The sequence below is a fragment of the Rhinolophus sinicus genome, chromosome 3 (assembly GCF_057876585.1).
Source record: "Rhinolophus sinicus isolate RSI-liver-muscle chromosome 3, RSI-T2T, whole genome shotgun sequence".
Taxonomy (NCBI): domain Eukaryota; kingdom Metazoa; phylum Chordata; class Mammalia; order Chiroptera; family Rhinolophidae; genus Rhinolophus; species Rhinolophus sinicus.
This window is the reverse complement of record NC_142503.1, coordinates 194114463-194135800: the sequence shown is the minus strand read 5'-3', so window position 1 is coordinate 194135800 and position 21338 is coordinate 194114463. Positions and strand designations below refer to the sequence as shown.

The 21338-nt window shown below is 51.7% G+C and overlaps 1 protein-coding gene across 2 annotated transcripts in view; it reads left to right on the top strand.

Moving 5' to 3' along the window:
- SYNE3 (spectrin repeat containing nuclear envelope family member 3) overlaps positions 1-21338 on the top strand; it is an 88891-nt gene that overhangs the window by 48317 nt on the left and 19236 nt on the right. For both annotated transcript variants that reach the window (XM_019746262.3, XM_074326975.2), the window contains exons 5-11: positions 5438-5599; positions 7238-7585; positions 10116-10252; positions 11447-11621; positions 16482-16664; positions 17545-17688; positions 18487-18621. In XM_019746262.3, the coding sequence (XP_019601821.3) occupies positions 5438-5599; positions 7238-7585; positions 10116-10252; positions 11447-11621; positions 16482-16664; positions 17545-17688; positions 18487-18621 (1284 nt within the window). The remainder of the gene's footprint in view (positions 1-5437; positions 5600-7237; positions 7586-10115; positions 10253-11446; positions 11622-16481; positions 16665-17544; positions 17689-18486; positions 18622-21338) is intronic.

The following is a 21338-nucleotide window of genomic DNA, read 5'->3' as shown; positions in this document are numbered from 1 at the left end:
TGGCAAGCATTTTCCCAACACAGAGGACACCTGTACTCTCAGTAGCAGTGGGAATAAATAGCAGCAACAACAATGGTTTTAATATACAGCAGGTGCTCAGAGCTGCTGATTGAATGAATGAGAACCTGCCCTTGTAGCTTGAAGGCACACAAAGGCAGGGGGAGTGACAGGAGGGTCTGGTGAATGGACGGGGAAGGTGGGGATGGAGTTTGGCTCTGGAAGGTGTAGCCAGTTGGCCCTCACCAAGCCCTGAGTGGCAAAGGCAAGCTTAATAGCAATTCTCTGTCCAGGTGTGTCCCTCGGGCCCAGGTAGGGAAGGTGTCTGCTCCATGGCCTCCTTGTTATGACTTTACAGGACTCAGGCGACAATCAGTGGAGAATCTTTCATGCAGCAAGTGGAGGAGAGGAAACAGAAAGTGGTTGGGTGTGTGCGAGTGTGCGAGTGTGCGTGTGTGTGTGTGTAGGGGGCATGTCGGGGGTACCGGGTGAGCACCAATTCTGGCCCAGATGCAAAAATTATCATCCCAGAGAGTTTCATGGTCACCCAGGGGACTCTCCCTTCACTGGACCCAAAAAAATCAAAGAAATCACAACTTTTATTGGCAGCTGCTATCTTTTCTGTCTCTTCATGTCTTCTTAGGTATAGGATAGAGAAGGTGTGACTGGGCCCATTTTTTTACTTAAAAAACAAAACAAAATCCAGGTGTCAGACATGACTGGCCCAGTAGAAAGAGCTAGAAGCTCTACAGGACTCTACCTTCACTCGTGCCTCAGGTCCTGGGGTAGTCACTGCACCTGTGCCCGTCAGGGGAGAGCGAGCAATTTCTGTGGGTCAGTGGTGGGGGGAACACAGTAAGTGGGATGTTTGGAGCCTCTGGAGGCAGGAGAAAGTTGCTTCGGAGGGTTTGAAGGTTTTCAGGAAGCAGAGCCTGGCTGGCAGGGTCCTGAGGGCTGGAGGGTGGGGGCCTTGGCCGAGTGAGGATGGGGGGGGGGGGGCAGGCAGCCCTGCTGGAAGCCCTCGGAGTTGCCAGATGAACTGGTCAAGTCTGAGCCCCAACTTGGAAATGGGGCACTGGCATCTTCAGGGTGACTGGATCCTATGTAGCGAGTCAATGCAGTTTGGCTTTTCCAGGTTGGCTGCAGCTCACGGACACTTGAGTTCCCTCTTTTTCCTGCTGCCAGGGGTTTGGGAGCTCCATTCTTACTCCCTGCGAGCCTGTTAGGCCCTGGATGGGGAGAAGGGTGGGGACCCGTGGAGCTGTTTCTTGTCTCCCCCAGCGATGGCTGTAGGAGACTGAGAGGTGGCAGGAGGGAAAGTCAGATTCCAGCTGGTGTGTGAGTGGGCATGTTGCTGGCAGAAGAGTCGTAGCTTCTATCAGATTCCAGAGGGTGCTATGACCCTCAGGAGACTGAGAAGCTACTGAGAGGTGCACGCTTTTCCATTGCCCTTGGCAAGACAGTTAGGTCCCAACCCAAAGGTCCTCATCAGTAAAACGGGATCAACCTCGTGGGCAGACCCCAGCCTCCCCGCCCTGGACAGAAGCAAAACACTCTGGCTCCATCCTGAGCAGGGTGGGAACACCATGTGTCCAGTAGCCCCCAAAGATACTTGGTGGCCCAGATGCCTCCTGGTCACCTGCTTTACCTGTGATGAAGGTCTAACCTGGCATAAAAGTCTCTGTCAAAGCACATGAGCAAGCCATCTCTGGGCAGGCAGGCAAACTCCTACCAGGGCCGTGGAAGGCTCCCTGGAGGTCCAGGCCTGTTCCCAGGGGGTCCCCGGGAGGTTGTCTTAGTCTGCTTGGGCTGCCGTAACAGAGACCCACACACTGGGGAGCTTAAACAACAGGAATTGATTCCTCACACTTCTGGTGACTGGGAGTCTAAGATCTAGCTGCCCGCAGATTCCATGTCTGGTGAGGGGCTTCTTCTGGGCTTGTAGACAGCTGCCTTCTCACTGTGTCTTCATGGCCAAGAGAGGGACAGAAAGCTGTCTGGTGTCTCCTCGTATAAGGGCACCAATCCTATCCTGGGGACCCCACCCCACCCTCAGGACAGCATCTAATCCCAGGTACCCCCCAAAGGCCCTGTCGCTAAGTACCATCACATTGGGGGTTAAGGCTTCCACATAGGAATTTGGGGAGGACACAACTCAGTCTGTTGCTGATACTGTACGTGTTAATACTTCATCCTTCACCAATAAGAGCCCATTTCAACTTGTCTCATGCTGGTTAAGAGGCCATTTCCACCTCTGAAAATCCATTTTTGATTTCCAATATATTAAGGAGCAAAGCCCCATCCTGTGGATGGGGACAGGACCACAGAAGCACTGCGGGGGCCAGCTCCGGACTGGGGCCTTCTGACCACCCCTGCAGGGAGATTCTTGACCAGGACAAGTAGCCCAGCTGGGGGTGGGGGTGTGAGCAATAACACTGTGTCAGCCCAAAGCATCTGCAAGTCAAGAAGAGACAGCAGGCTGGTGGCCAGTAGGGTCTTGCTTGTTTATTTTGTCTGAGTGTTTTTAATCCACCCGTTCCATTTTCTGAAGGGCCAGGCAAATGGTAGCGTCCTCTTTCTCTCTGCTTCCTGCCCTTAAAGAAGGCGTGTTTGTCTGGCATCTGAGCCATGAATCAAAGCTGTCTGTGCAGCCTTTGCAGAGGAATAGATCCACGCTGCTTTTGTTAATTGGTTGGGTTTTGACATTTCTGACAGCTCTGCCGGCTACAGATGCTTTAATTGTTTGGTCTAACTGGAGAAGGCTGAGCACTGTCCCATTCATCACCCCTGTCATCCTCGGCCGTGGCCAGCCCGGCAGAGGCTGAATTGTGCTCTGTGATCGCTACGCCTGGCACAGAGCTTGTCTGGACGGCTGCCCTGCTCAGGCCGGCCTGCTCCCTATCACGGAGGCTTGTATTTACTCTGGATTGCCCCGGGTGCCAGCACCTCATCGCTCACACACACAGAGCCGCCAGCCGGCACTTTCTTTGGCAAATTCACTTCATTACAACATTTATAACCATCAGCGTCAACGGGGGCCAGCATTTATTCTCTGCTCGTTATTTCTGACCCACTTTGTTTCATAAATGAGCCTTTCCTGTGGTTGGAAGAAGCTCTGGAAGGATACAGATGACCCCACAGAAAGGGGGAGCCAGCAAAGACAAGAAGAAGGAGCCGGGTCACTGGCCCTTGGTCCACTTTCAGAATTCACACAGCACCGTGTTTTCCCATCCGCTGTGCGCTGCTGGTGAAGCGCTGAGCCTCACTCCATTTAGTGAGGGGTTCTCAGCTCTTCACTGACGGACTTGGTCCTGTGCCTTGGAGTCCCCATCTCTAAAATGGGGATATTTTCTCCTCTTTGCAATGGTCGTTGCAAAGGTTTAAATGAATTACTATTCCTAGACTTGGTGAGGAGCTTCTCAAAGAGAGGGGCAGACACATACAGATAGCAGAGCACTTTTTGCATCTGTGTGTCTACCCACCCTTCCCAGCTGAGAACTTTTGACTTAGCTTCAGAGACCCTCCTGGACGTGGCCTGGCTCCATGGCTGAGAGCTGAGGCCGACACATTGTGGCCCACGGGCTCCATCCAGCCCACTTCCTGATTTTGCATGGCCTCTGAGCTAAAATATGGTTCTTACAGTTTTAAATGATTGGGGGGAAGTAAAAAGCAGAGTCTTTCATGACGTGTGAAAATGATAGGAAATTCAAATTTCAGTGTCCGCATTTCAGTTTTATTGGACTATAGCTGTTCTCTGTGTGTGTTTACCTGTGGCTGCTTGTCTGAGCTGCTGCAACATATGGGGCACAGAGGAGGCTGAGGGCCTGCAACCCAAAGCACATAGCAGGTAAAGCCGGAATATCTACTATTCCCCAAACTCTGGTCTCGAGCGGTGGTTTTGGAGCTCGGCACTTGTCATTTAAATCTGGTCTCTCAGGCCCTGTGAGAGTTTTGTGACCTCCCAACATCGATTTGGACATTTGTCTAATGGGAGGGTTTTGTGATTGTGGTGAAGATGAAACAGTTGTGTGGCAAGTTCCAGGCACAATGTCCATGCTGAGTAAATGGAAGCCCCTCTGTCCCAGCTGGACCTGGGAGACGAAATCAACAAGGGGCAGCCTGTCTGTCGGGAGCTCTTGGTTCCCCGAGCAGGAGCCACAACACAGAGAGAAGGTTGCTCATTCAGCCGTGGAGCAGTGGGCAAGGCTTCAGAGGAGGAGAGCACAGGTTAGCACAGCCAGGTGGGCACCTGCGCCCCCCGCCCCCGCTTGCTCAGTTGGGTGTGACAGGAGCACAGGGGAGAGCAGGGGCCAGTAAACCATGGCTCATAGTTGGTAAGCGCGTACTACATGCCTGGCGCTGTTCTTGGGTGACGCGAGCTCTGACTCATTTACTCCCACTACAGCCCAACGAGGTGTGTACAGTTATTAATCACACCATACAGATGGGGAGACTTGGGCAAGAGGACTGAATTATGTGCCCGAGGCAAGCCGGGGTTCGAGTCACAGGCAGTGGGCTCCCAAGCCCAGCTTGACCATTGGACCATGGTGCTTATCATGGCATCCTGCCTTTGACCTCTGGGCTGCACGCCATTGGACCTAAGCCTGGGGGCAGTGGGGAGCCATCGAGGGGTTTAAAGAGATGGTGCTGTGATCAGAGGTGTGTTTTGAAAAACAGTCCTGAGGCACACAGTAGGTGTCATAACAGGGATACTAGTTCCCAAATGTCAGCCTCTCTCAGGACACCATCTTGTCCCCGTGTGGTTAGAACTTCAGTGGGATTGTCTGAAGACAGAGAAGATTTGAACCCCTTCAGGTGGCATTGCTGCCCTGAGGAGGAGATGGGGCAGCCTGCCATTTCTTTGCATGCCTTGTGGACACTGTTGTTATGAGGCAGAAAGCCCGTAGGTCCAGTCTTACCTCCTGGGTTTGAATCTCGGTGTTTTCCTACCCAGGTGACCTTGGGCAAGTCATTTCACCCCCTCTGTGCCTCACTTTCCTTGCCTGTCAGACTAGGTAACAATGGTGCCGCAGGATGGGGTGGCCAGGAGAGAGCAATGAGACGATAATGTTTGTAAAGTTCTTGGAGTAGTCCTGGCAACTTGGTGAGCGCTCAAACGGTAGATTAGGTAGCAGCAGTTGTTTTTTACCAGGCCCCTGTCTTGAGTGCCAGTCCCAGGACATGGCAGGAAAGAAACCCAGCTGTGTAGTTGATAGGCCCAGCACTGACATGCTTTGGTCTCCAAAGCCAAGAGCCTCTTGGCTTATTACTAATAAGTTAGAGAGGAGCGTCTGGGATCACTTATCTGCAGCAAAAGGGTTGAGGGTTGCATCCCACACCCCTTACACACACACACCCCACACAGAGGCAGGCCTCAAAGGCCAGGTCAGCCTGGCCTGGGGACCCTCATGGCCCGTGACTCTCCTCCTCCCCTCCACAGGACAGAGTGGACCTGCTGGAGCGGGTGACCCGGGAGCATGAGCATTTCCAGGCAGATGTGGATGAGTTCCAGCTGTGGCTGAAGGCGATGGTGGAGAAGGCGGACAGCTGTGTGGGGCGGAACTGCAAGCTGCCCCCCAAGCAGCGTCTCTCTGCACTGCAGGTAACCCCTCTGTGCGTCCACCCAGGGCCGGCCGAGGGAGTGCTCACATGCAGCGGGTTCTGTGTTAGAGTTTACTTAACAGGGTGGGGCTGGGGGGCCACAGGAGATACAAACATCCACAGCCTGCAGACCCCATGGAAGGAGAAGCATGGAATGTAGTGAAAAATGTTTGGGGCCTCGACTGCCTCATGGAGCTCCCAGCAGGGCATTTGGAAACCCAAGACCAGAGCAGCATGGTCTGCACCACTGGGTCTCAAATGGGGGACATTTGGCAATGTCTGGAGACATTACTGGTTGTCACAACTGGAGGTGAGGGTGCTACTGGCATCTAGTGGGTGGGGACCAGAGATGCTGCTAAATATCCTACAATGCCTGTGACAGCTCTCATGACAGAGAACTGTCCGGCTGCAAATGTCAGCAGGGCCAAGGGTAAGGAGCCCTCGGGTGGGCGTCAGGCCTGCAGTGGGGAGAAGCTAGGTCCACCTCACCTTCCTGACGTGCTGTGACCTCAAATGAGCTGCTGACTCCCTCTGCAAAGTGAGTAGGTAGCTTATCTTCAATAATTCAAGAACCACTGTGTCACTTTTGCCACAGCTACCTAGGACCTGTGCCATTAATATTGGTGTTTAAATGGACTCACGTTCTGAAAAAAACCAATGACCAAACAATATCTTATATGCCTTATATAAGAATGTTCACAGCAACCTTATTCACGAGAGGCCCATACCGAAAACAACTCACGTTGTTATCAGCAGAGTATTGGATAAATAGATAAACATCCAATAGAATGTTTATCTATTGGGTAAGCAGAATAGAATATGTACACAAAGGAACACTACTCACAATAAAAAGGAATGAAGTACTGATATACACGGCAGCATGGAAGAATCTGAAAAACGTTATGCTGAGTGAAAGAAGCCAGTTTCAAAAAATAACAAGTTCTATGATTTCAGATAAGTTCTAGAATCTTCCGGGATGTATTTTGATAACAATGTCGACTACATGGACAGGCATATTTCTGGAAAGTCTTTGAACAGTAACATTTAAGATCTGCATATTTTACTCCATGTAAATGATCCTTCAATAAAAAAAATTAAAAAATATGTTTTGAAGGCATTTTCAAATAAAAGAGATTTAAAGGTGTTTATCTAAACGTTTTTAAAAATTAAAAGCCGATGAAGAAACTTGATATCATTGAAGGAAATGGATAATCAGTACTTATTCATAATTAGTAGGTAACCATACAAATTAATATAATGAACCCAAATGGGGTCATCAGGTTCTGTCGGGCTCCATGCTGTTGTCAGCTGAAGGCTCCATGCCCGAGGCTGCCTCTGTCTTTGTTAAAAAAGATGAACAAATGTCAGGGAGTGTGAAAGACAGAGAAGCACCCGGCAGCGACTTTCTCCTTGACTTAATGAAATGGCTAGTAAGCGATGTGGGCAGGGAATTGCATCCTTTTGCGGTGAGTCAATGTTATGAAGGCAGACAAGCCACCCCTTGGAAAGGTGCCTGTGGCTCTAACCCAGGAATCTAGGAATCAGTCAGTGCTTCGCATGAGGTTCCCAGGGGCTCTGGAAAACACAGCCAGTGTTGTCGCTTTCCCCTCATGCTTTTTATCACCCCTGCCCTCTTTAGGACATCGCCAAAGATTTTCCCAGGGGTGAGGAGTCTTTGAAGAGGCTGGAGGAACAGGCTGTGGGGGTCATCCAGAATACCTCTCCCTGGGGTGCAGAGAAGATCACTGAAGAACTGGAGGAGATGCGGAAAGTTCTGGAGAAGTTGCGGGTCCTCTGGGAGGAGGAGGAGGGGCGGCTGCGGGACCTGCTCAAGTCCAAGGGAGCCTTTGAGCGGCAGAAGAGGCAGCTGGAGGCCGAGGTGGGAGAGTTCAAGAAGGGCCTTCAGAGGCTGGCTGAGGAGGGCCTGGAACCCACGGCGAAAGTGGGGACTGAGGACGAGCTGGTGGCCCGCTGGAGACTCTACTCGGTAAGCAATGTTTGGCCAAGCCACGTCAGTCCAGGTGGCAAGTGTGCCCTGGAGTGTCGCCACTTGGAGCTCCTCTGCATGGTGGGAGAATCATGCTAAGTCTTAAGCGCGCTCACTCTGGTTTTCCTGGATCTTTGGATATTACTAAGGTTGGGTGTTTGCACCCATTTTATGGATGAGGAAACTGAGGCCTAGAGAGATTTTTTTTTTTTCTTCCCTCAGCATCCCTAGGATCACATGATGAGTTGGTGGGTAAATAAGACCAGAGCTAGATTGGCTACAGGTTTGCCACTCTCTTGACCGATGATGGGATGTGGGGTGGGCTTCCCAGGCACAGAGCAGGGGGTGTTAGGTCGGAGGGAAAGCTCTTAGTGTAGAGATGGTGATGAAAAACACAGTGGGGGCCTCAGGAGGCCAAGCAGACAATGCCTCTCCTGGGGAGGAAGGGGTGGGTTCCTACCAGACATGTCCAATCACAGCACCCTCCCCACGTGCATATTCACAGGACATTTGATTTGTGGACAGAGAGATTTAAAAATAGGATAAACACCCTCCCCCCACTCCTATGTTTATTTATTAACTCCATGGGTTAGCTCAGTGTCGGTTCCATTGGGGAGATGGTGAAAAGAAAAGCCACCCAGGGGTGGCTGGTTGGTCAGTCGGTTGGAGCGTGGTGCTAGTAGCACCAAGGTTGCCGCTTCAATCCCCGTATGGGCCACTGTGAGCTGCGCCCTCCTTAAAAAAAAAAAGAAAAGAAAAAGGCAAGCCACCCAGACCCTGCCTCCACTCTGTATTGTTGTCCTATTTTTTCTCTTCCTTCTGATTTTGCCCATATGCCGACATTTTGGTGTAGGTAGGAGCAAAGCACATGGACTCCTTAGGGCTTACTCAGCGGCGTCGTAAGAGACCTGATTCCGCTGCCATGATCAAGTTCGTAAAAAGGGAATCGTTTTCCCTTCAGGACTGTCCGCCTGCACGGGGCGGAGGTGGTGTGGGCAGTGGGTAAGAGCAGGGGCTGTTGGATCAGACTGCTGTGTTCAAGGCCTGGGTCCTCTTCTTCCCAAGTGGATGACTTTGGGAGAATTACTTTCATCTCAGTTAGATGCTCCGTGGTGCGAATAGGACCCACTTCCCACATTCCTTATGATCGTGTGAAAACAAAAAGTGCTTAGTACAGCACTGGCCAGAAAGTCAGCTCTCAGTGGGGGAACGCTTGGAAAGCCCTGCCACTATCCCGCTGTCACCACAGCCACTTGCCCGTTCTGGCTGTGTTTCAGGAAGCCTTTCCTGGGGCCGAGCCACATCCCTACGGAGGCTGTCTGTCCCGCCCCATTCAGGTGTCACCTCAACTCTGATCAAGCCATGACTCACCCGAAACCAAGGAAAGGGAATTTCAGAATTTCTTATTACAGACTTCTGTTCTTCAACTAGTGCTTGCACAGATACTGTTTGCACTTCTTGTGACGAGGTCTATAGGAGCAGACACACCTAACCTGCTCAATGCTCAACCCAGCCCTCTGGGTGCCTGGGGACCAGGCCAGGTGTGTGGCTGCAAGGTGGCCGATCTGCTGTGGGCTGGGAGCACCCTTGGCCCAGCAGAGCAGGGTGGGGGGGGAGGAAGAGTGCCGTAAGCCTACCCTGTACCAAGGAAATGTGGGCTGTTTTCCATCTTTGAGAAACAGGCAAACTTCAGGGAAGCAGGTGTGTCAGGGCCTCGCTTGAAAGAACAACTTGTAAAGAAAGCCTGTGTGAGTGAGGGGTGCGTTCATCTTCAGAATCGTCACCTGAGGCTGTTATTTACCCAGCACGCCCTTCTGAGTGCTGCACAGCCCTGTGCGGGGGGCACTGCCCCAAGCCCTTTTTATAGACGAGGGGACTGAGCGCTGAGAGGCCCCACAGCTTGCCCAGGACAGCCGGAAGGGGCCATCTGAAGTGTCACAATGCAGGCAGCAGCCGCTTGGAGCGCTGGTGGGGAGGGGGGGCTGTCTTTACAGCCTGCCCACAACAATAGGTGGATCGCAAAGCACCTGTGGGCCATTGTTCCCATTGGTGCTGAAGAGGCAGGTAAAGAGCCAGAGCCAGAGGGCTGGGCTCCCAGGTAAGGTCTACTGTTCACCGGCCCTGCATCCGTCAGAAAACACTTAGCTAGAGTTGCCTTGTGTATGAAACGGGGACACAGAGACTTGCTTTCCAGAATTGTTGAGGGGCTTAAAAGAACGGGACACCCAGAACATTCAGTGTGGTGGCCATGTCCCCTAGATAGTACTTATCTGTGTTGTTAGATGCGAGTACTCATGAGACGCCGTGAGGCAGGTGATATAAAGAGAAAAAACAGCTTGGTGAGAGCCACAGCACGAACAGGAGCTTGGGGAGCAGGGGCTGAGCTCACGGGGCCCCAGCGCCTGCCCTTGGTGACAGTTTTCTCCCTGGCTGGCCTCCTCCCACCAGCCACACTCATCCCCCTGCGCACACACCCCCTGTCCTGTCACAGAACCTCACGTGCCCCCTCGGGGTCATCTGTGTATTGCAGGCAACTCGGGCCGCACTGGCTGCAGAGGAACCACGGGTGGACCGGCTGCAGGCCCAGCTGAAGGAGCTGATCTTCTTACCCCACGACCTCCAGCTGCTCCCCGAGAGCGTTGTGGCTGCCATCCAGGAGTACCAGAGGTACCTGGGGGCCGACGGTGGCGGGACTCGGCGCCTTCTTTCCCCACCTAATGCCATCTCCAGGAGGAGGGTTAGCTTTCTCTAGGAACCTGGTAACTCGTAAATAGTTCTTACACTTCTCAACAACTGGCTGTTGCAAGGTCTCACTCGGCTCGGGTGCTGTCCCTTTTGACAGTATTTTGTGTTTTGCTCCCAGAAAGAGGACTGAACAATGCTTTTCTCCATGCTTAGTGGCTCATGCACTCATTTCCATCAAGTCTCTTTAGGCAGCTTAGCACTGGGGACCGGTCCATCATGTAATGACCCAAAGGGAGGGCTTTTCAGTAGACGGCCGTCATGTCCCTGCCTGCTGGGGGTGCTGACAGAAGCATCTGAGCCTGTCTCTGGGGCCAGCCTCTACTCCCCCTCAGCCCACAGGCTCAGACACAGCGGGTCTCCAGTTGCCTAGCTCAGCAAAGACCAATAGGTCAAATATCCACCCTGTTTTCACCACGTGAGCCTCAGAGGTGTTCAGAACACAGCACAATCTTCCACCTCCCATTTCCTCTGCCTGATCCAGGGGGTTCCTCCAGAATGAACTCGGGGCGCTCTCTCCTTGCTGTGTGTCTCTCACCCCGCAGTGTGCTCAGGCCCCACCTTTGCCTGTTCAGAGCAGCTGCCTGGATCCCCCGGGGATGCTAAGGTGCGGGTTGGGGTGGGCTTGCCTTACCTGTGCACAAAGCAGGCAGTGGGCCAGGGTGGCCGAGCGTTTTCCTTTCCCTCCAGTTTCTCTTGTTGAGGTGTCAGGCGCTGGTTATCTGTGGCTGGGTGCTGGATATTGTTTTTGAAAAATCATCTGTAGAAATTATTTGGACCTGGGAGGATGATATCTTACTCAAAAAAGGATTTTGTTTGCTTCTGCAAGGTGCTTAAGGGCAGGCGGTACCTGTCTAGGGTCTCCATACTTCTATACTTCCCTGCTCATGAAGCTGGGCTGCCAGTCTGTGTGAGGGCTGGTGTCCCTCCAGTGCCCTTTTATCCAGAGGGCATAGCGCTCTGAGGTCCCACAGACACTTCCAACAGCCTGGGGGACGGGAGCGGGACCACCCAGGGGGCAACACAGGCCAGGCTGCCTGGGAGTCTGGGCAGAGGCCTCACTGCAGAACTGACCCCACTCCCTCCTCTCTTGGTTTCTCCCGCCCGTGGCCCTTGCAGCATGAAGGGGAGGAGCACCAGGCTACGCAACACCACGGGGGTGGAGCTGTGGCAGCGTTTCCAGCGGCCTCTGCAGGATCTGCAGCTGTGGAAGGCCCTGGCCCAGAGGCTCCTGGATGTCACGGCCAGCCTGCCAGACCTGCCCTCCATTCACACCTTCCTGCCCCAGATGGAGGTAACCATGGTCCTGCCAGGAGGGCTGGCTGATGCAGCTGGGGGAGGTGTGGTCCTGGCTTCTCTGGATATCTGGGTAGAGCTCATTGCATCGTGTCTGGCTTAGGAGTCCTATGTGTCCAGGAAATGTGAACACATCAGATACAAAGGTCATGGTCAGTTCTTGGGTAGAAGGCAAAGCCTGGTGCCTGCGGTGACCCCAGGACTCTGACCCTCCCATACCCTTTCCCTTCAGGACCCTACTGCAGACATTCCTGTGGGGGGAATGCATGAGGAATTCTGAGAGAGCTGTCAGGACATTACCTTTACCATCTATTAGTTAGGGTGCATGTGACCAGTGACAGAAAACCTGACCAGTGATGGCTTAAAACACAGAGACCTTTAGGTCCATGGCTGGCTTGATAGCTCAACAGTATCATCCAGGACCTAGGTTCTTTCCAGCTCTAAGCTGTGTCTCCCTTCATTGCCCCAAGATGGTTGCCACCGCTGGAAGCATGCCTCCTCACAGGAACAGCATCTTGTGCAGGAAGGAACAGCATGGGGGCGAAAGGGCACTCTCCATCTGCCATTTCCAACAGAGAGGCAAAGCCTCCTCTCAGAAGCCCTGGCAGACTCCCCTTACACCTCATTGGCCACACCAGGTCATCTGACCATCCTCGGACCAATCACTGACTGAGGGTGATGGGATTGCTATGACCGGCTTGTACCAATTATAGCCATAACCCTGGAACCTGGAGCTGGGATCTTTGCTACCCAAACAAAATCCTGGTTGTTTGATGAGGAAGAAGGAGGAATGGCTGTTGGGTGAGCAGCCAACAGTGTCTGCCGCAAATGCCTGTCAACATGGTAGCTCTGTTTGCCTGTCAACACTGCCTTAGGGTATCTTGGAGCTCCGAAGTCCATACAGTGCTTTCAGTTCTAGAGATTCTTAGACACATAGAGTGTGAAAGAGACACACCAGAGTATCAGGTGTAAGCCCCGTTTTATATTAATTTTCATTCTGATTATGAAAGTCATGCTTACTTGGAGAAAGTAAAGATTTGTGAAGAAGAAAACAAAAAACACTCACATTCCCACAAGCCACAGAACCGCTGATAACATGTTGGAGCACTTTCTCCATCACTTTTTCTGTCCGAGTTGGTGATAACCAGGGTTGGGCCCTACTCACCCTTCAGCACACTCCTGAACCGTCCTGGACCATAGACCAGCACCTGCATTTTGGACTGTCTGCCTCGTGATTCTCCACTTGGGGCTCTTGGGGCTCAGGTTGGAGCAAGTGTTTTCTCTCCATATTAAGCTGCAGTGCATGGCCTTTCCTTCCGGAGGGCCTGTGGGCTCCCTTCCCCCCATGCTCCGAAGGATGATGGTTCATCCTTTTTTATTTATTTTTTTATTGGGGAATATTGGGGAACAGCATGTTTCTCGAGGGCCCATCAGCTCCAAGTCGTCCTTCAATCTAGTTGTGGAGGGCACAGCTCAGCTCCAAGTCCAGTCGCCGTTTTCAATCTTTAGTTGCAGGGGCGCAGCCCACCATCCCATGTGGGGATTGAACTGGCAACCTTGTTGAGAGCTTGCGCTTTAATCAACTGAGCCATCCGACCACCAGTCCGGAAGCTCAGCGGCAGCTCATTGTCTTCAGTCTAGTTGTGGAGGGTGCAGCTCACTGGCCCATATGGGAATCGAACCGGCAGCCCTGTTGTTCAGAGCTCGGGATCTAACCAACTGAGCCATCCGGTTGCCCTGATGGCTCATCTTTTTGAGGTACTCCTCAGGGATCCCTAAAGTGAATTTCATGTGCCAGAAATCTCAATTTTATGCGAGACGATCCCAGATATACCGTTTGTATCTGATGAAACTCCGTCTGGCTATTTCCGTGAGATCTGGTCACCAGTCGACAGAAGCTTTAGTTAATTACAATTTTTATTTATTTATTTTATTTATTGTTATATCCACTGATATTTCCACTCTACATATATGCGCTTTTCCTCACCATCATTTAAAATTGTTCTAAAAGCCATAATTTTTAATGGCTGCATAGTATTCCATTTGGGTGTGCCATAATTTATTTAATGTACCCACAGTTAGATATTTAGGTTGTTTCCTATGTTCCTTGTCATAGTTAATATGTGTTGAATATCTATGTACACAGAGTTTTGTCTCCATTTCTGCCTTTCTCCTCCTCATTTTGCTGAGGGACTGGGGCCAGGAAGAAGTTAGGGTGCTTGTTCAAGGTCAGGCCACTCAAGAGAGGCAGAGCTGGGGCCAGAATGGTGGGTTCTAGACTTTCATCTAATGTTCTTGTCCCTGTTTTCACATTGGTTTCTAGACACAGCTTTGTGAGGCAAACAGAGCAGTTTTATTATTATCCTGATTTGATTGTGGAGGAAAGAAACCAAGTCTCAGAGAGGAAAAGCCACCTGTTCAAGGTCACCCACTCATTAAGTGGGAAGGCTGGCTTTGACCCAGCCTTGTCTGTCTGACTCCACAGCAAGTGCTGTCCTTGACTGTGTCATGATTGCTTTTCTGTCCTGTCCTTCCCTTGGGGGCAGAAAGTAAGCCGGGACCTTTTTGATGTAGGAGGGAGAGGACCTGTCTTTCCAGAGAGTGACCCTGGACTCCCGGAGCAGGAATTTCATGGAACAGCGGGGGAACAAGTAGGGCCAGAACTTTGGTTTGTTCATGTTTGGATGTCATTTGCTGATTGGGAGCGTCTTGTATCACTCTCACCAGCCTGCCCGGGGAAGGGGGTGGTTGGATGTCACAGACCAGACCTCAAGCCGCCAGCCCCATCTGTTCTTGACTCAGCTCCTGCTTGTAGCCTCAGGTCTGTGAACCTGCAGGCTTCCTCAAGAACTGAAACATTGAGCCCCCAAAGTTGGGCATGGCTGATACATTAGTGTCCTAGGGCGACCGAAACAAAGTACCAAAAACTGGGTGGCCGGAAGCAAAAGAAGTTCATTTTCTCACAGTTCTGGAGGCTGGTGTCGGGAGGGACTTGCTCTCCCCGATGGCTCTAGGGGAGAATCCTCCCTGCCCTCTTTTAGCTTCTGGTATTTGCCGCAGTTGTTGGTGTTCCTGGACTTAATAGACCCATCACTCCAGTCTCTGCCTCTGTCATCACATGGACACGTTCTCTCCAGGCGTCGTCACATCATCTTCCCTCTGTGCATGGTCCAAATTTCCCTTTTTAACTAGGTCACTACTCCTACTGGATTAGGGTCCCACCCTAATGACCTCACTTTGACTGATTATCTCTGTAAAGACCCAATCTCCAAAGAACGTTACATTCTGAGGTAGTAGGGGAGAGATTTTTGCCACCCCTTTTTTTGGGGAGGACACAGGTCAACCCGTAACAGCTGGTTAAATGGAAATAAATGAGAATAGCTCTTTTGTTGTGTGTTCCCTATGAGTCTCACACTATGTTAAATGCTTCGTAAGTATCATCTTACTTAAGCCTCATGACAAACCATGAGCTGGGGTGTGAGTACTCCTATTTTACAGATGGGGAAACTGAGGCTCAGAACTGCCCAAGGCCTCCCAGCTAGTATATAATCCAACCCATGATCACAGCTCCTCAGCCGGAATTCTTAACCCCCATGATACTGCATCTGGGTTTGGAGAAAGTGGGTGAAGGTGACCCCCTACCTAAAGAGGCTTGACCTCCATGTAGCCAGTCACCAACCACACGCCCTCGTCCACACGTTATACCAGTCTATCTGTGTCAGCCATGTTAATACCGCCCTTCTTCCAGGGACTCCCTCTGCCCTTCCAATATGGCTTCTTCTGAGGAGCCTTCTCGGATTTTCCCAGCCAGGAGTGTCCACCTCTGCCTTGAACACCCACAGCACTCAATTGAAACTTTGCTTAGGAAAACAATCACGTTCTGCCTTGGACTGCAGTTACCTGGGTTGGGGTCTTTGTTCTTCCTCTCCCCGTCTTGTGATGAGCTCAGTATCTCAGTAACATCATCAAGTAGAAATGGAAGGACTCTGGCCAGCTGACAATAAAACCTCTGGCCTCCAGGACCTGGGGCCCTCTGTTAGAGAAACAAGAGGTACTTAGCCAAAACAACTGGTTAATTAGCAGGAGCCTGAGGCTTGGCACAGGGCTTTGTGGCAGGAAGGGTGAGTGTAGGTTGGACCTGTGGTCAGGGAAGGCTTCCTGGAGGAGGTGGGGCCTGGGCTGTGCAGAGTTCTAGCTGTGTGGGAGCAGCTGCCCATTGCAAGGGGGCTTTTGAGTGCCCTTTAGGTTCCCTCTTTACCTGGTGAACTCATACACATCACGACTCCACTCTGGGGCCACCTCCTCTGGGGAACCTTCCTGAATTCCTGCTGATTGTGCTTCCATAAGCTTTTAGCCCCTTCAAAACATCCCAAACACCACCTGGTGGGTGGCCCACTGCTGTTGGCGAAAGGAGATCGTTGAGTAGAAGGTCAAATTTATTTGTTTGGGTTCAGCTGCGGTGGGGATGGTTGATTGTGGGGTGCAGTTGAGGGGCAGCAGGCGGTCAGGAGCTGCTGCGGTCCAGGCGAGCGAGGCTGAGGCTGTGTGACAGTCAGTGGCAGAGGAAATGGGGAGAAGACGGACTTCCGAGACACGTCGATGGTAGAATTCTTGCTCAGGCTTTGCTAATAAGATGGATGTGGGGGTGAGATAGGAATCAAGTTAACCCTGAAATTCAGGGCCTCCCCACCACATTCCTGCCACCCCGTTTCTTCTTATGTTTGTCGCTTCCTTAGACCCCAGCACAAAGGCTCAGCCTCCTAGAATTGCAACAGAACAGGTGTGCTCCAGGCACTGGTTCCCAGCTTCTCCTTGCCCCATCGTGCTCCACGGTTAATGGAGGCCTTGTCTCCCACAGGCGGCCCTGGCAGAAAGCTCCCGCCTGAAGCAGCAGCTGACCATGCTGCAGCTGAAGAAAGATCTGTTGAGTGGCATCTTTGGCCAGGAGAGAGCCACGGCCCTCCTGGACCAGGTGGCGAGTTCCGTGAGGGACAGAGACCTGCTACACAACAGCCTTCTGCAGAGGAAAAGCAAACTACAGGTGAGCCCCACTGGCTGTCTGCCCAGCACTGGGGCCCAGCCGAGGAGGGGGCCACCCTTGGGGGTGAGGGGCGGGAGGGGGGTGCAGGCAGCCTTGCATTCTGATCTCAGCTCCGCCACGTGCCACGGCCACTCTGTGGCCCTGAGCACATCTATTTGCACCCACAATCTCTGGCTCTTCGTCTGTATCCTTCTAAGTGGTCTCCTGACCACCTGTCTGCCCCGAGTCCACCCCAAGTCCCCTCTCTACATTGTAGTCACTGAACTGTCTCCTGCGGAAAGCTGCAGGAGTGTCAAATGAGAAAACACAGAAAATATGTAAGCTGTTAATCACCCGAGAGCTGGAAGCCGTTATATCAGGGACCCATTCCTAAAGGACTACATTAAACCGTAGATGTAACATGACCTGTTGCAGACAATTTAATCTCTATGTAACAAATGTTGGCTGAGCATCTAATGAGGATGGTGAGAGTTGTGGTCCATGGGGTACTGAGGAGGGGCCAGGCACCTGCTGAGAGCTTCGCATCCATAATCTCACTAATCCAAGTAGGAAACAGTCTAGGGTTTGCAGGACAGACGGTCTGTTGTAGCTCAACTCTGCCACTGTAGCATGAAAGCGGCTGTAAATGAATGGGTGTGGTTGCGTTCCAATAAAACTTTATTTGCAAAAACAGAGCTCTAGTGGGATTTGGGGTGTGTCATACAGGATGGAGTTTGCCAGCCCCTGTTCTAGACGGCAGAATAACTATTATGTGGGGACACTATGGTAACTGAGGAGGGGTGGAAGGCTTCCTGGAGGAGGAGACAGAGGCTGGAGAAAGAGCAGCTGTGTTGTGAGCAAAGCTCTTAATCTGTCTGCTGCCTCTTCTGTGTCTCTACAGAGCTTGCTTGCTCAGCACAAAGATTTTGGGGCTGCTTTTGAGCCCCTGCAGAGGAAGCTCTCAGATCTTCAAGTCAGGGTCCAAGCCGAGAACGGACTTCAGCCGGACCTTCCTGGGAAACAGGCCCAGCTTTCAAGGTTGCAGGTAAGGAGTCGGTGGGGTCCGTGTCACTTCTGCTCTGGTGCTCAGCTGTACCTGGAAGCAGCGCCCCTCCCCAGCAGCAGCTGGCCCGTGACTGACGTTTCGTCTTGACTGGATTTCTGCTGATTTACCTGATGGTTCCTGGCACACCTCCCAACAGCTGATTCTCAAGCCAAATAAAATGATAAGCTGTCGTTTTACTTACCCTGTGATTCCAAAGTCTGACATTGGTATTTGTTTTAAAGTTGCTTTGCTAAGTGATTCTAATGAATCCAGAGGCCTTCACTTAAATAAACCAATTTGGGGATCCAGAATAAATGCTTTAAAACACATGTGGATGGACTGGACATAGGCAGCTCATGGGTGACTATTGGCTGGGTGAGGAGTTTGCTGGGTTTTAAAATCCATATGATGCAACACTGATCTCTTTAAAAACCCAGCCTCGCTCCTACATCAGTGGAGTATTGTTTAGAAGACATTAAAAATGGTGCTTTGGGGGCTTTAATACTAAAGCTGGGATGTGATTCTTCGTAATGAGAGATGGTCATCAAGGCAGAGTCCACATGTGTTTATCCCCCCAGTTTATTTTCATGATTTCTCAGAATATTTTTGTCTCATTTAAAGAATTCTCACCAGCCCTGAGCAGGGGGCCATCAGACAGTCATGTAGTGCGGCCTCTGGATTTGGGGAGCCCCATGTCCTGGGACCCTCCCGATCTCTCCCACTTAGAGCTCTCATCTGATCAGCGTCCATGACGAGAGGCAGAAAGGACCCCCCCACTCATTCCTTCCTCTGCTGCAGGGGCTGCAGGAAGAGGGGTTGGACCTGGGGGTGCAGATGGAGGCCGTGAGGCCGCTCGTCCAGGGGAACCCCAACCACCAGCATAAAATGGACCAGCTTTCTGCCGACTACCAGGCGTTACAGAGATCTCTGGAGGTAAGGGACCGACCGAGGGCGTCTGCTGTGACAGATACCAGGCCCTGGAATCGAACACTCCCGGAGCCTTTCCCCTCTTTTCTTACTTTGTTCCTTCCAACTCTTCTTTTTCTTTCTCCCTTGCTTCCTTCCCTTCCTCATTCATTCAGCAGGCAATTATTGAGCGCTTCCTGTGTGCCAGGCAGTGTCCTGGGCCCTAAGGATGGAGGCGGCATGAACAAGACAGCCAAGATCCCTGTTCTCCCTGGGCTTCCATTCTAGTGGGTAGATGAACAATGAGTCAGCAGCCAACAAGTAAATATACAATTCCACACGTGCCAGGGGCCCAAGAACAGCACAGACTGCTCAGATCCTAACAAAGGCCCAGCGGGCAGGAGGCCTCATCATGTTTGCAGCTTGAATGTGAGGTTGAAAAGCCTGTCCTGGTGGCCGGGACCCTCATCTGCAGTGCCCTCTAGTGGCCACCTGGATCTTTCGGGTGTCCTCAAAGGATTGGTTCCCTTTTGAGTGGGGGGAATGGGAATTGAGGGTCTTTCAAACGTCCCCTGAGGACCAGTTGAAATGCAGGCCCCAGGCCCCATCCTGCTGCAGATGGGGGCTTGGGTCTGCGTGTGTGACAATGCCCCAGGAGCACAAAGCCTGCTCTTAGGCAGCCATACTTCAAGAAAACTCAGTCTAAGGCCGGGTTCTCCACCCAACCGGACCCTGCGTGCCCTATTTAATAACAAATACTCCTACCACCCTCTTTGCAGTTCTGAAGTTCATAGATAGTATAAGTACCCACACCGTTTGAAAATTTAGTGCAATTCCCTTTCTATAGTAGAACAGAGAAATAAAAGGAAAATATTTATGAAAAATAATGTCTGCCCATACTTAAGTACTCCGAGATGGCCGCACTAAGGATAGAAGGAGGTGGTCACAACACACCCGTCTATGTGACCCAACAGCCTCAAATGCCTCTAGGGATGAGATTTCCTGCAATGTTAACAGCGCTTGGTAAAGTTTCAGTGAAACCAGAGTGCATTCTGCTGTCAGTTTACAAAATAGGTGTGTTCCTGGAAAGGCAGCGTGTTTATTAAAACTGCAAAAACCTCTTTGTGTTGGTATGTTAACCAGAGTAAGGTTCTAAGCTCAGGCCCCGATACACAGGTTTTTCACCGCGTGGGTGTTGGTAGGGCATGAGAAAATCGTGTGGGGGTGGGGCAGTTCTGTGTCGTGGACTGTCTTCCCCAGAGTGGATGGGAGCACCCATGGCTCTCACGCTGTCTGCTGGCATCACCCCCACCCCGTCATTGTTGCAGTAATCGAACCCCCCCATGAGTTTCCAAGAAACACAGCTCTACCCAGAGAGACCCAGTGGTCTGAGTGACGCATAAGGTCTAGATGGATTCATTTACTTCCATTGACTAAATCAGCAGCTAGTGGTCCCAAGGGTGAGGCGGGCGGGGGGGGGGGGGGAGCAGAGAAATTGGAATCACGGTCCCGCCTTTCAGGAGCCCGTAGTACCAGCAGCAAACGTCAGCGTCAATGTCTGCATCCAATGATGAGTTGATCATTAGAATAATTAGAAGCGTTAACTGACCATCATTAGGTGATATTCTAAGACTATCATACTTCTGTATTATTTAAATACTTCTTTGAAGAAGTATTGCCCCTCTTTTATTATTTTGGTACTCAGTGCTCTTTAAGTCTAATGCGTTCTAATAAGTCCGTCTCCCACAGCCCAGGTGAGCTTCCGCCCCCGTCCCAGGGGCAGGCGTGTGCCCCACTTAGCAATGGGGGCCACTGCAGGCCATTGGGTCTGATGCTGGTGTACAGGGACAGGAGGGGACGGTGGGAGGGAGAGCACAGGGAAGAGGAGGAGTAGAGCGTTTTTCAGGCCCTCGCCAATGGTTTGTTGAGGACAGATGCGGTGTACCCTCTCATGTGTCCCGCTCCTGGTGGTCCTGACATCCAGTGGTGTCAGCCGGTGTCAGCCAGTGGGATCAGGAAGGCAGGGCCTGTGGTGACCCAGCAGAGTCACGAAGACTTAAACCAGTGATCGGAGCATGAGAGGGGATGACAGGCCCTAGGGTCTGACTGGCCTGTGGTGGCTGAGAGGGCGGGTCCCAGGCAGGGTGACCAGCAGGGTGGAGAATGTCTACTTTGTTGGGTACCGAGCCCACCTTTTATGGGGACAGAGAAGAGCAAGGCCCTAGCTTCAGAGAGCTGAGTAACGACTGACCCAGGGGAGGGGAATAAGAGCAAGACGATTTAAAAATCCTTTTTACTGAAGTGTAATCACATACAGAAAAGTGACCGGCTAAGTGTGCAGCTTGATATAATAAAAAAAACTGAGCACATCATGTTAGCGGCACCCAGATCGTGACACAGAACACCAGCACTGCCCCCGCCAAGCCCCTCAATCCCCTGCAGTCACCGCCTACCACTCCTGACACCTGAAAGTAACCCTGACTTGGAACAGCATATAGTTGGGTCTGCCTGGTTCTCTGTGTTCTTGAAGCTGAACCAGACAGAATGTTTTTGTGTGTGGTCCTCATGATGGGTATAAATCCATCCATAATGTATTAAATTGTGGTATGGGTTGTTCATTCTCACTGCTGTAAAATATTCCCCTGGATGACTATAGTTCAGTGTATTCATCCATCCTACAGTTGATGGGCTCTTGGGTAGTTTCCAGTTTGGGGCTATGGCAGGTGACACCTCACGCTTGCCTT